The sequence below is a fragment of the Sabethes cyaneus genome, chromosome 1 (assembly GCF_943734655.1).
Source record: "Sabethes cyaneus chromosome 1, idSabCyanKW18_F2, whole genome shotgun sequence".
NCBI lineage: Eukaryota > Metazoa > Arthropoda > Insecta > Diptera > Culicidae > Sabethes > Sabethes cyaneus.
This window is the reverse complement of record NC_071353.1, coordinates 54,913,415-54,926,700: the sequence shown is the minus strand read 5'-3', so window position 1 is coordinate 54,926,700 and position 13,286 is coordinate 54,913,415. Positions and strand designations below refer to the sequence as shown.

The 13,286-nt window shown below is 34.7% G+C and overlaps 1 protein-coding gene across 2 annotated transcripts in view; it reads right to left on the bottom strand.

Moving 5' to 3' along the window:
• Positions 1-13,286, bottom strand: part of LOC128734987 (equilibrative nucleoside transporter 1) — a 44,532-nt gene that overhangs the window by 20,421 nt on the left and 10,825 nt on the right. The window contains exon 2 of one of the 2 annotated variants that reach the window (XM_053829427.1): positions 10,531-10,915. In XM_053829427.1, coding sequence (XP_053685402.1) covers positions 10,531-10,603 — 73 coding nt within the window. In that variant the 5' untranslated portion in view covers positions 10,604-10,915. Of the gene's footprint in view, positions 1-5,978; positions 6,101-10,530; positions 10,916-13,286 lie in introns of those variants that run through there. The other variant, XM_053829436.1, reaches the window with a different exon arrangement.

Below are 13,286 nucleotides of genomic sequence, written 5' to 3'. Positions count from 1 at the left end.
ATAAACATTTTTGGTTTTTGGCACAATCTCACCCCCGTGGCACAATCTCACCCCCGTGGCACAATCTCACCCCGGATGGCGGTAGCAGTTGTTTATAGGCCTCCTCATGCCGAATTGTCAGCAAGTATCAACTTTTTCGATAACTTATTAGAAAATTACCGTGGTATGCTATGTGTAGGTGACTACAATATAAATCTATTGAGTTCCGCTTCTGACCAGAATCAATCAATGATTACTTCAAATGGATATTCGTTTCTCAACAATATAGAGACAAATAGTTTCACGTACGGTGATAGTTTGTCAGGATCAATCATCGATCATGGATTCACGGATATGTTTAATTATGAATATACTGTCGGCTTACACGATATAAGTTTTACTGATCATAGAGCAATGTTGATAAGCCTTAAAGGTGCTTTTAACTTTAGAATAAGTAGTTCAGATGTTGAAGTAACAAAGTACGATTATGAACAAGCCTCTCTAGATCTTTGTCGAATGGCTCCACAAGCAGCAAATTTGAACGAATTGTGTATAATAACTTCTGGCGCGTTAAGGTCTAACTCACAGAAGGTTAGAATTAGACAAAAACGATCCACCAAAACTCCCTGGATAGACGATTATGTGCTTAACCAGATTCGTATTAGAGAACAGCTGTATCGAAGAACAATAGAATGGCCAAATAATCCACAAATTAAAACAAATTATTGTAGACAAAAAAATTATGTTACCAAGATTATACGACAAAAGCAAAAGCAGTACTATGCACTTTTGATTGAGAATAATCGTTATAATATTAGAAAGTATGGGATATTATGAATGATATTGTTTTTCCCAAAAAATCTTCAAACGATAAAAAAAGTTGATAACACAGCAGTAAGAGATAAGACTAGAATTTGTAATATATTCAATGAATACTTTGTTAGCATACCTTGTCAACTACAAAGAGCTCTTCAAAATGAGTTCAATGGTCAGCAACAAGTTTGCACTTTCAATAGTAGCACATCAAGATCAATCGTTTTGCTACCTGCATCGGAAACAGAAATAGGAAATTACATTCGAGAAATGAAAAGCTCGAGTTCTGCCGGTATAGATTTAATGCCTTCAAAATTTTTGAAGCAGAATGCAAATATTATACTCCCAACGTTAACTACTCTCTTTAACCGGTCAGTGATTGAAGGAGTGTTCCCAGAGCAATTAAAAAAGGCACGCGTTACACCCATCTTTAAGAAAGGTAGTAAGTCTAATGTTGGAAATTATAGGCCTATTTCAATTCTTTCTAATGTGTCTAAACCATTTGAAAAGCTTATCCATACAAGGTTGCAACACTTTTTTACTACAAATAATTTAATTAATAAAGCCAGTTTGGATTTCAACCTCACTCGAACACTACAAGTGCTGTAGTCAGCCTAGTCAATGAGATTCAGACAAGCGTGAATCAGAAGAAAATATGTTCGGCAATTTTCATCGATGTATCTAAAGCATTTGACTGTGTCCCACATGATATGTTGCTACTCAAATTATACAAATATGGCATAAGAGGAAATGCTTATGGTTTAATTTAGTTATTCTTAAATGATAGGAAACAAATAGTTCAGATAGACGCTAGCAGTAGTCATGAATGTATGATTCAATATGGAGTACCACAAGGATCCACATTAGGACCCCTTTTGTTTATCATCTACGTTAATGACATATTCAAAGTGACTTTAAAGGCTACGCTGAGAATGTATGCAGATGATTCAGTCATTGTATACAGTGCTGACAATATGCCCAAGTAGCACACGTTGTCACAATTGAGTCGCAGCGGCTGATATGCGACAAATTTAAATGTAAAACTTCGGTTACAGTAACCTAAAATATAACAGTTGTGTAACCGAAATAGCGCAACTTATGTAACTAAATCTGGTTGCATTAACAGTTACTCAATAACCAATATGTAACATGTATAGTTACAAAATGGTTACTATTGAAGTTACACATAAACTGTAAATTGACTTTCAATTGGTGGCAAATTAGTTATCTTGAAACTTTTATTGCATAGCGAAAATGTAGCAGGTTTATTATTTCAATCTATGGCTGTCAACGTCAAGCAGTAAATTTAACTGTTGAATATAGAAGAGTGTATAAATTATTATTTCAGCACAAATTTTAATGCAGTTTCAAATTTATGGTGAAATGCATGATTCTAGCTTTGAAAAATTCACGCGCTCTTATTTAATCTAGCTTTTCGTTACTTACTTCTTTGAAAAATTGATGTTTTGTAAAACAAATATAAAAATTTAAACTTTAATTTTTTGATTTTTTAAATTTATTCTTAGCAATAATTAATTAGTGGAGCATTCACCTAGAAACCATTAAAAATCAAATTGTTTTCGCTATCATTTCTATCACAGTAAAATTCATAGCCATTTTGCCTTTGGTTCTAACTACTACATCATCGTCCTTGAAGTTTTGTATCGTTTTCGGCATATTGCATGAAATGATTTTAAGCAGACATTGTTCATTGTTCACATTGTTGATATCGGGAAAAGGTATTTTTTAGTGATTGTTGTGAAAAGAAAGTGTTAATTTAATATCAAAGAATAGTTTCAGTTTGAATAAAACAGTTACCAGCAGTGTTAATCATAGAAGGTTACATTTCAGTTACATTCTAGTTGTACGTAACCTTAGCCTTCGACCTGGTTACGGTATCGGTTATACGGTAACCAATATTAAATCTGTTGTAGTCACTTATTTCTTATGTCGTCATTTCTAAGTTACACTGTAACCTATTTTCATTGCCGGTTTCGTTTCGATGTAACTTGATCGTTTTGACGTTTGAGAATAATCATCATTTGTTTACTTAATACCAATGTCTGTGCGGAGAAGATTCCAAGTACAATCAATTAAGTAAATAAACGCATTTACAAGAGCATTTCACAACCCGTGTACCAATTGTTTATCTTTACCATTAGCAATATTCTTCAGGTCTAGTTTTTCCTTAATCCGTTGTGTTTACAAGGAACAGTGAACAAATTGTTGCGAAAATGTAACTAGCCGACTTTTTTTGACTTCGTAATTGCTCGTAACGGAAAATTAACTGTTTTGCGACCACCAAGTTGATGACAGTTTGGAAAAAGGTTTCATTTGTGTCACTTGATAACTATTTGGTAACTCGTAACTGAGAGGTGACTGTTTTGCGACGACCAAGTTGTTGACAGTTCGAAAAAAAGGTTTCAATTTGGTCATTTGGTAACTACTTGGTAACTTTTTGAGATTTTTGTCACTAGAAAACTAAAAAGTAACTATTTTTAATTTTATGTAACCTAACTCGTTACAAGTATCCTAAATGTAACTGCTGTGCAACCTTTTTGTATTTTTTTATTTTTATGATTAGTTACAAGTGCTACTTGGGTGGAGCAATTATTTGGTGATATGCAGCATGACCTAAAACTGATATATGAGTGGTTTTTTAATAATAGTTTAACCATAAATGCTGCAAAATCAAAGTACATGATATTATCAAGCACGGATCGTTTCAGTTCTATCAGCCACAATCTTTTTCTGGGAAATAGTCAGCTAGAAAGGGTCCAAACCCATGCCTATTTAGGACTACTGATTTAACAAAATATGAAATAGAATAGTCATGTAGATAATATTCACTCAAAAATAGTTAAATTCCTTGGCATGCTTAGAAGAACTAGTTTCATGCTACCTTCTAAAGAAAGAAAGTGTCTGTACTATGCGCATGTTCACTCACAGATAACTTATCTAAACATAATCTGGCAAAATGCTCCTGCTTACGCCATTAACAAAATAGCAATTACACTAAACAAGTTTATGAGGATTATTTTCTGGGAACAATATAACGATCGAAATACAAGAACAGCCAATTTGTTTGTGAATAATTACATGTTGAATTTCAACCAAATTAAGTTTTATGAAGCTGTTTTATTTGTATACAAAATGAAAAACAACCTTATTAAGCGTGACATAAATTTACAAAGGAATCGTGATTTGCACAGATACGAAACACGCGCAACAGATGAATTACGATTAACGACACCAAGAACAAACTACGATTGGGTTGCATATATAGCACAACGATTAAATTCAACAGCTTACCATCACATATCTCAAATATAATCCCTCTTTATAAATTCAAAAAAGCTTTAAAAGCATATGTTTTGAGCATGTAGTTTGGATTAGATAAAGAATTATAATTTTGAATGCAACTTGGTCGTGATTAGAAGACCTCAATACCAGTCAATAGTGACTGTCAGAGGTCTACCGTGTGTAATTAAAATAGCACATAATAGGGGAAAATTAAAAATCATAAATTGTAAACTCAAAAATTTGTAAAATAGGTTAAGACAATTGTAACAATTTTATTTAGGGGTTTTTATGCCTGAGTTGGAAATACGATTAAAATATGTATTTCCAGCTTGGCTTTTCCCCTTACCGGAAAATAAACAAATAAATAAAATAAATAAATAAATTTCTTATGATAGTTTCACTTAGTTGCTCTGTCGTGTTGGGCATGATAGAACAAATAGATCATAATCATATTTCCGAATCAATCATAAATTACATCTCGCAAGTATTGGATACAGCTACATATTCAACTACATTGCGTTACAATTCTGCATTACTGCGTAATTGCTCACAAATTGTGTTTTATGTTAGCTAATTGTGCTTTAAAAGTAACCTAATTACGGCATTTTTGGATGAAACATAGTCGTAGTCTTCAAGAATTTTAAAATAATCATCGGTGGATTACACAGTCGAATAAACCCTAACTATGCAATTTTTAGGTCCCGCTTGCTTCAGGGTACCTTACATGAAGATAACGATGGGCGTATAGCGACCTTTTAACTTAATGCTGAGGTATTATTAAACCGAGCTATTCGTAGTAATTCGTAGTCGCTCATGTTTCATAGAAATGCGATATTAAAGTAGATAGCAATAAAAGAAAACAATTTTCATATTTTTCTGCTTCAACAGATGGACTATAATACGACCACGAGTTGCCACTTACTGATAAGAACACGTCACGCGTTTTTAGCCTAGGGACCATTCTGTCGCTACTCGCATATCAGTCCCATTTATATGGGACCATAGAAATTGGGACTGTTATGCGGGTAGCAGTAGTATTGATGTGTGTTCAGCAAAAGCGATTATCATAATTGAGAAAATTTTAATATCGTTCTGTCCTGTGTTGGACACTTAGTACCTCCGCTACCAGTAAGTTGATTCACTGCGGTATATCCTCTTTTTATTTTATGCCATATCGTATCAGTAAGCTCTAGTACCAAATCAAGTGGTAAAAAATAAAATTAACTCATAAAATTAACCACCTGATTGGGAGTAGCAGTTCAAATATCATTGGGTTCACGCAGCCCCTTATCAAGATATCTTTGATATAGTTATTGACACTTTATACATATTGTGTAATAATGAAGATATGATCGAGAATAGGAATTACCACATGAGCTAGCCAACCACAGAGCAATGATTCCCGCATTAATCAATTCAATATTATAATACACACAACGATCCCATATATTCAATTTGTCAACAGATTTCATTCCGTCGGGTGCGAGTTTAATGATTTAATAAATGTACACTCCAGACGCCGCATAGCCGCCACAATAAAGAAATATCAGCCATTCACAAGAATTATTCTAGGGAGTCTTGCATAATTCATCGCTAGAATAATTTAATAACAAGGCGTGCGACCCTACACAAAAGTAAAAATATGCTATTTGTCAATCTCTGAAAACCATGATAAGTCGCCGGAATCTCGTTTTCAAACCCTTATTTGCACATTCATGATCTAAGCCGTCTCACGTTTCCCCTAGGTTTTGCGATGCGTCAGCATCGTCACCATAGCTGAGTAGAATGCAACAAGGCAACTGATACGGTTGATAGGTTCAAGTTCACTGATTGAATTAGATTCAATCAATTAGCAGTGATTTATGGTTTCTTATCGTGCTTACCAGTGATATTCGTATTGACCATAGTTGTTGTCAAGTGCATGGAACGACATTAGAATTATAAACAAAAATCAGAATGGGAACTTCCAAACTGGTTAACTACTGATGTCTTGGAACAAGTGAGAATGTGGCCACCAGTGATGTATTATTTCTGAACTGTTTTCCTTCGATTGCGATAAAACAATAAACTTGTGCGGTCGCACATTCTCAGTGGTAAATCAATTGCACTTGTATGTAAATTGAATTCATTTCTATTAGCACTCATGAAACGCTTACACGCGTAGCAGTTGTTGCTTTTCGTACTGCATCCGTTACATCTTTCCCATGACGATCGCTGTTCGAATAATTACGTAATAAATGTTGAGGCTATAAAAATAATTACGAGTAAACCGCTATCTATAGATCAAAGGATATTTAAACCAATGCCACCCATGTATGTACGATAATATTTACATTGCGGAGTTTTGTTTTTTGTTTTTTAATAGAAATTGTAGATATAAGGGGGGGTTTGAAACTAGGAATGATACAATTTTAACAGCTCATAGCAACCATGTTAGTTAAATGTTTAACTTCAAAGCTGTTTTGTCATCAACTTTAAAAATTTAAAAACTTTAGAACGCTATTGAGAAAAATCGTGCAAAATACGGTTGTCATGAAGGAAGCACCACCTCACCACTCGCGATATATGCGTCGAATAAGAGTTAAGTGGGAAAGTGAATTTTCTTCAAGCAATACGCCTGTGACCGATGGTAATAATTCCTCATACGTGACGCCCAGTAAATTTGACCTTAAAGTAAATTGCGCTACCCTAGAATGTATCTATTGAATGAATGGAAAAATTCTACGAAATCCCAAAATTATTTGTTTTGTTTGAAAATTTAAATGCATTGATTTTATCGTAGCAATGACAAGTATCATTGTATGTTACTATTCTTGGTAAAATAAATGTAATACAATTCTTTCTTCCTATCAGTAATTTGGATTTTTTTGCTGAAGAAGTTGTTTATTTTTTATGTTCCTAACTTTTGCTAATCAAGATGTTTCGACATCCAACATTTTGGATTCATATGGCATAGAAAGGGACATCTACCTTATTTGCGCAATTTTCAATTCCCCTTATAAATGGATGATTGTTTATGGTGGGAAATGCACATGCTTACTATCTGTTAACAACATCTCATTGTACTTTTTCATAATATTAAAGGTGAACCGATCCCTGTATCAAGCAGTTCTAACTTGACCTTTCGATGAAACACAGAAAAGATTGTAAAAACTTTACACTTTAGACTTTTCATTAGAAGACAACCATGCGTGTCTCGGCAATTACCGTAATAATTCTGGTGTTCTGTACTGTTTTCTCATTCGATGGAATTTTCCCTTCTGTGGAAGCGGGATACGATTACTATCGTCATGGACCACCAGTGGTAAAGGTGTACGGAAAGAGAGGCTATTGGTATTATTATCCAGGGTATAAGTACTACTATTATAGTAGACCACGTGGCTACAGACGGCGGTACGGTCGCAGTGCTGTGAACTCGGATTCCCATATATCAGACCATACCTACCCTACTGGTTCCGTAGTATAAATTGTGATTATTTTGAAAAGTGACAAACGTTTAAATATATTAAACCCACATAAATAACAATAAATAATTGCTTAGAGTTTCCATCAATCAACGACACGTTCCCTGCACTACCATATCTCTTTTCCCTTTTCACTCCTGAACAAGTTCTTCGCACGGCCAATCAACCTGTCTATTTTCATCGTGCTACCGTCGTCTGCTCAGAGACTTGGTGTGCGACCTCATTCAATAGAGGTCACGTGCTTATCGAAAACGATACAACGGCTCACTTGAGTCGCACCACGCCATTTAGCTCGCAGTTGAGTATGTATCTAACCGATTTAGATCATGGTAAGCTGTAAGCCGTTAGATCTATTTTTACTTCCATCGAGCTTCTGCATTTCAGTTTGATACTTGTACAACACTGCGAATATATTCCGCATTTGCTGATAATTATTATATATATTGTGCATAAAATGTACTAGATTGCTAACAACTGGGTAATCTAGTAATAGGCTGGTAATAAAAATTGGGGAGAATATTTCATTGGAGATCTATTGTAAACACTTGAAAGTAACATAATCATTTCGCACAATGCAAATAAACTGCGAATGTCTTTTACAACCGTAAATCAGGCTACAAAATGAGCCGGACAAATAAAAAAAGGTATTGACTCCAAATCGTTACGACAAACAAAACCTGCTAGTCAAATTACGATCTTGAAGATTTTATATGTAATGATTCTAACGGAGTTCGAAGGTGATGGAAGAAGAGACCTACGACAAGGCAGACCTTAAACAGCTTTCTGTAACCGGAAGGGGGACAGGTGGCAGATGTTTTCAAGCATATGAAACTGTCGAAGTTCGCTCGGAAATATCTGGTTTGGCTGGCTATTGGTATACCGGTGGCATCAAAAGCGACATTTTCATTGCAACCGGGACCGTCAACCAGGAAATTAACGTGAATTCGTGTCTTGAAAAACGTGTGCTGCCTTTTCTTAATTTTTTCAAGCACCATTTACAGTATGATTTCGAATTTGACAACAAATGCGTGTCGCCTATGTTGCCAAAATCGAAACCGTGGCAAAATCTAGACCATTTTTCAACTGAAAAAATTGCATATAAATGTGTCAAAAATTGAATAATTACCACTAATTAACGAATTTTTCACGATTGCAACGGTTTTATATTCAAAATGTTCGACAGGGGCTGTCGCAAACCTTTAGATGCTTTGCAGTAAGACGTAGTCCTACGTCAGTAAAAGTCTGACCTTTAGAAATATGTAGTCACTAAATTAAAACTCGAACCCAGCTGTACTTGATAAACTACATTTAACACAAGTTATATTACATATTTTTAATGAATGGTTTAAATTTTTGAAACTAATAGGCGACTAATTTTTTTATGACGTGGAAATCGTTTCAACCATATCTGAACAACAGGTAATAATAAATTCCCAATATACAAATGTCACACATAGATACATACATAACGCATATCAAGTCACTGAAACATTGTTCAATTGTTGGGCTGACATAAAAACAAGACCCTCGGCGACTGTGACTGATTTCAAATTTTTCAACCGACTTTCATACCTTTCTAACAGAGTATAAGAAAGGTAAAAGCTGTTCAACCTTGTGTGCTATTAATAAATAACAGTAGTATAGTTGTACTATTAAAAAAAATTCTTTGTTATTATTTTGTTCATTTACATGGAAGAAACTATGACAATCCTAATTTAGGTCCATTTCAAAATCAAAAATAGGTCCAATTCAAGATCATGTTGGGTCCATTCAAGATCAAAAAAAGGCTTTGGCAAAAAACGATATATTTAATAAAAGTTTCATCAATTATACATTTTTAAAGTACTGATAATGTAGAAAAAAGGTGGTACTTTCCAACAAATAGTAACATCACCACATATTATTTATAAATGACGAGTAAATTGAGCAGGAGTGCGAGTGGTGGTGTTAAAAAGCGCTAAATAGGTCCATTCAAGATCAATTACCCTAATTGTCAACAACCTGTCAAGGATTTTTTTTTGTTAGATTATAGTCACTTTAACAGCTTATGTCATTCGTGACTTCTGCGGGGCTGGGATTTGAACCCGAGTCCTCGGCGTGAGAGGCGTGAATGCTAACCACTACGCCGGGACTGACCCCAACTCAAGGAATTATTCACTCCTGTGAATAAAAGCAAAACTTGTTTCTGACGAAGCTGCGGTAAATGGAATTAACATTCTGATGACCTATACAGAAGAAAATGGCTGAGGTCACAAATCTCATTATGACACATTGATGAAGTCCGAAATCAGTTTTTTAGTTTGTTAATTTTTTCGCATTCAGTGGAACAAAAGTTGTCTTGCAAAATCTTTATTTATTTTAGTCATTATGCAACACATGCTAAGTTTAATGCTAGTTTAATGTTTAATGCTATTCCAACAGGATTAACTGGATTATACTGACTGCCCGATAAATTTCGAGTAGCCGATCCGTTTGAATCCATGTAATTGTATAAATAACGAGGATCTGGAGCGTTTAAACGAAATTTCAAAAAGAATGATCCAAATCTGGATCTCGAAAAACTATCGACGGCTGGCTAAATGAGGGTTGTGCAGGTGCAATAAACCACTCTGTATGTTTCTTTGACAACAGAATGTATTGTTTTGCAATAATGGTACCTTGCGCCGGATTTACTTGATTTATTTTAATTTACTGATGGTAGTTGAAGGTAGAAGAAATTTAAGGTTCAAACAAGCATCATTGATTTCTGGGATTTCAAAAGCAGCAAAACAAGAGATATATTCACGAAAGTTTATCATTGTGTTCTGACGGACGCGAAGAATGAAGTGAAAACAGTTCTACGAACATTATTATTGTTTTGTGCATCAAAACTGCTTTTGAAATCCAAGAAATTAATGACGCGCGTTTGAATCTTAGGGCAAAGGTATAAACAATATTGCTGATATTTTTGTTTTTTTTTTTTTCAACTTACCTTTGCCTCCGACGATACTGATAGATCCATTTTTCCGGTTATCCAGCAGAGTTTGATTATCATTAGCAGCCATTTCGAAAGACCGGTTTGCACAACAGAAGTAGTTCAAAGTGCCAGACTAGCTTGCAAAAATCTGCGCTTCGTTCACTGCAGCAGCAAGAATACTAGTCGATACTGTCAAATATTTATTATAATCATACCACATGGATGCAATTGAGAAAAAACTAATCACACTGTCACTTTTCGCCTGAAATTCACGACACTAGTAACCATAACTATTCAATCACCACCCTTGTGATGCATATTTGCAGATTGCCCCAACTTCTGTGCAAAGGAAATATAGCGTAGAATATGGAAGTTGTGTGCCAGATACTTTTTAGCGAAACTAAAAATAGAGAATTTAAATGCTATGTATTAGAAACACATTGTTATTCATGCTCGGATATGTACATTACAAATTTTCACAAGAATAAAATCAAACATATCCCAAGAGAGATTGACCAGTTATCAAACTACAGTCAACTGACTACCTTATGACGTTTTCCTATCAGTATATAATTCGCAGCAAAGATCTACTTAGTTTTCTTGTTTCTATTGACGAACTAAAGCAAAACGAAACGATCCCGAGAAGAGCGATAACACATTCAATTATAAGGTCATCGCTTGACTGACAAGATTTGTGCGGGCAAGGTCGCATTATCTAATCAAATGTGGATGGATCACCCATCCATTATGGCATAACTTGGCTTTCGGAACCCGGTACTGTAGAATTTCTTTTGGTTGATCACTGGACAAAATTAAATAGCAAGAGAAAGAAAGCGGGTTGCAATCTACAAAGTATACGAAGAGGAAATGAGAACTATATGGGAAGCAATTTATGTTTGTGTATTAATTATGTGATGCCAGCGTGCAACATGTGTATGTAATTAAATGTGATTTGTTATTCTACACATAATTGAAATGGCATTCAATAAAGTAATGTTATAGCTTTATGAGCCGAATCTTGTTTGTCCTGTTACTTTTTTGCCATTTCTGGACCCGCTGCTCTTATCACCACAACGGTAATACCGGAGCAGAAACGATAAGACAAATCAAATACAAATCGCAGTCATTAGCAGAAATTGCAGCTATTGTCCTATTGAGTGATCGATTTATGGGTAGCTATTGTTTCTTGCCCTATCTTTGCTACTGCTAAAATGTGAGACTTTTGTTAGCGATCAGTTTTCAAAAAAGTGTGAAGTTCTGTGGCACGGGGGGCTCACATAGGACTACAAAGGCAGGTTCAATTCAACAAAGCTCGAGATTTTGCCAATGTTTGTCACACAAATTTTAAATTTACTGTGTTGTAATAAACGCTTTGAAACATTCCTATAAATTTGATACAAGAAAACAAATGTGGCAGAGCTATTAGCGTCCAAAATCTTTCATATTTTCGTGACGCTTGCATTTTTTTGATTTTTCGATATGACACCCCATCCCAAACCTTGCCGTAAGACGTAGTGCTACGTCAAAAAAAATTTTGCACCAGTCTATCAAAGATTTTGGTTGGTAACTCACCTATTTTTTTTCAAGACCTCAAGGTAATCTATCTACATATTTTGAACATTTACAGCAAAATCAAACGGACGCGTCTAAAATAAAGTACGCGTAACGCACTGCCCAAAATAGATTAGTTACTATAAAGATTGCTGGTTTATAGATATATCATGACCGCACGTGATACCGATCACTTAACTAAAATTGTCGATTTTTAGAAAATTGAATCAAAAATCATAATCAGTGAACAAACTCAGATGTTGTCCTATGTTTTTTTGTGTCAATTGTTGCAAAATGACTACTTTTAACACGCCATGCACTTCAAAATAAATTCAATTCTACAGAGGGTAGCGAAAACACGCCATCGTTTTCTTAGCCGAAGTGCTATACTCATTGATCAATTTTGTTAAGATTATTCCGACATGGCACTATAACTGTTCCTTCTATATTTTATGATAATTGATAGATACAAGAGTGTTTTGATGTTTCGTTTCAACATCGGATGAATATTCACTTGTTTACAGAATTTATTCCATGAAAAGGAAAAAGGACTGATTGGAATTAGCAACATGTACAAAAATCTGTTCCTAATTCCGATCAGTCGGTATCAATGCGTCATAGTGAGTGTTTGGAACAATAAATGTGGACAATTTAGACTCCCATTAACATATTTGAATAGCATATATATTTATACCTATTTTGCGAAGCTTTTGAATGGGTCTATAGTAGCGTTTGTTTTATTGCTACAATATTGGTAACTTATCAGAAGATAAGTGAACGTTCACCAGCGCTGTAATTACAAAAGATACAGCACAACTTTATTCAGCCAAATTGTAGATAATAGCTAGTTCTACAAATGTCCGACACATAACTTTGTCAAGTTTTGCTCGGCTGAGACGGTAAGTCGAATGTATCAAAATTGAATCAAAGTGATCGAATCATGTTTCTTAGAAATGATTATAGGAATGAAAGTTCATTTTTTCAACAATATATTTTAGCTCAATCTACAAGTTTAACTTCTGCCGTTGTAGGCAAGGTGTCCGTCGCCAGTAGTTCGGTGCAAGTCATGATTAGAAATCTAGACTCACATTTTTATGTGCGAATACAAACATTAAATAAAAAAACTTTTAATTGTTAACTTCATCAAAATCAGGCATTTTATATACACTGAAGTCGCTTTTTACGCGGATTTCGGAATTTACGCGGTTTTCGGAATTTAC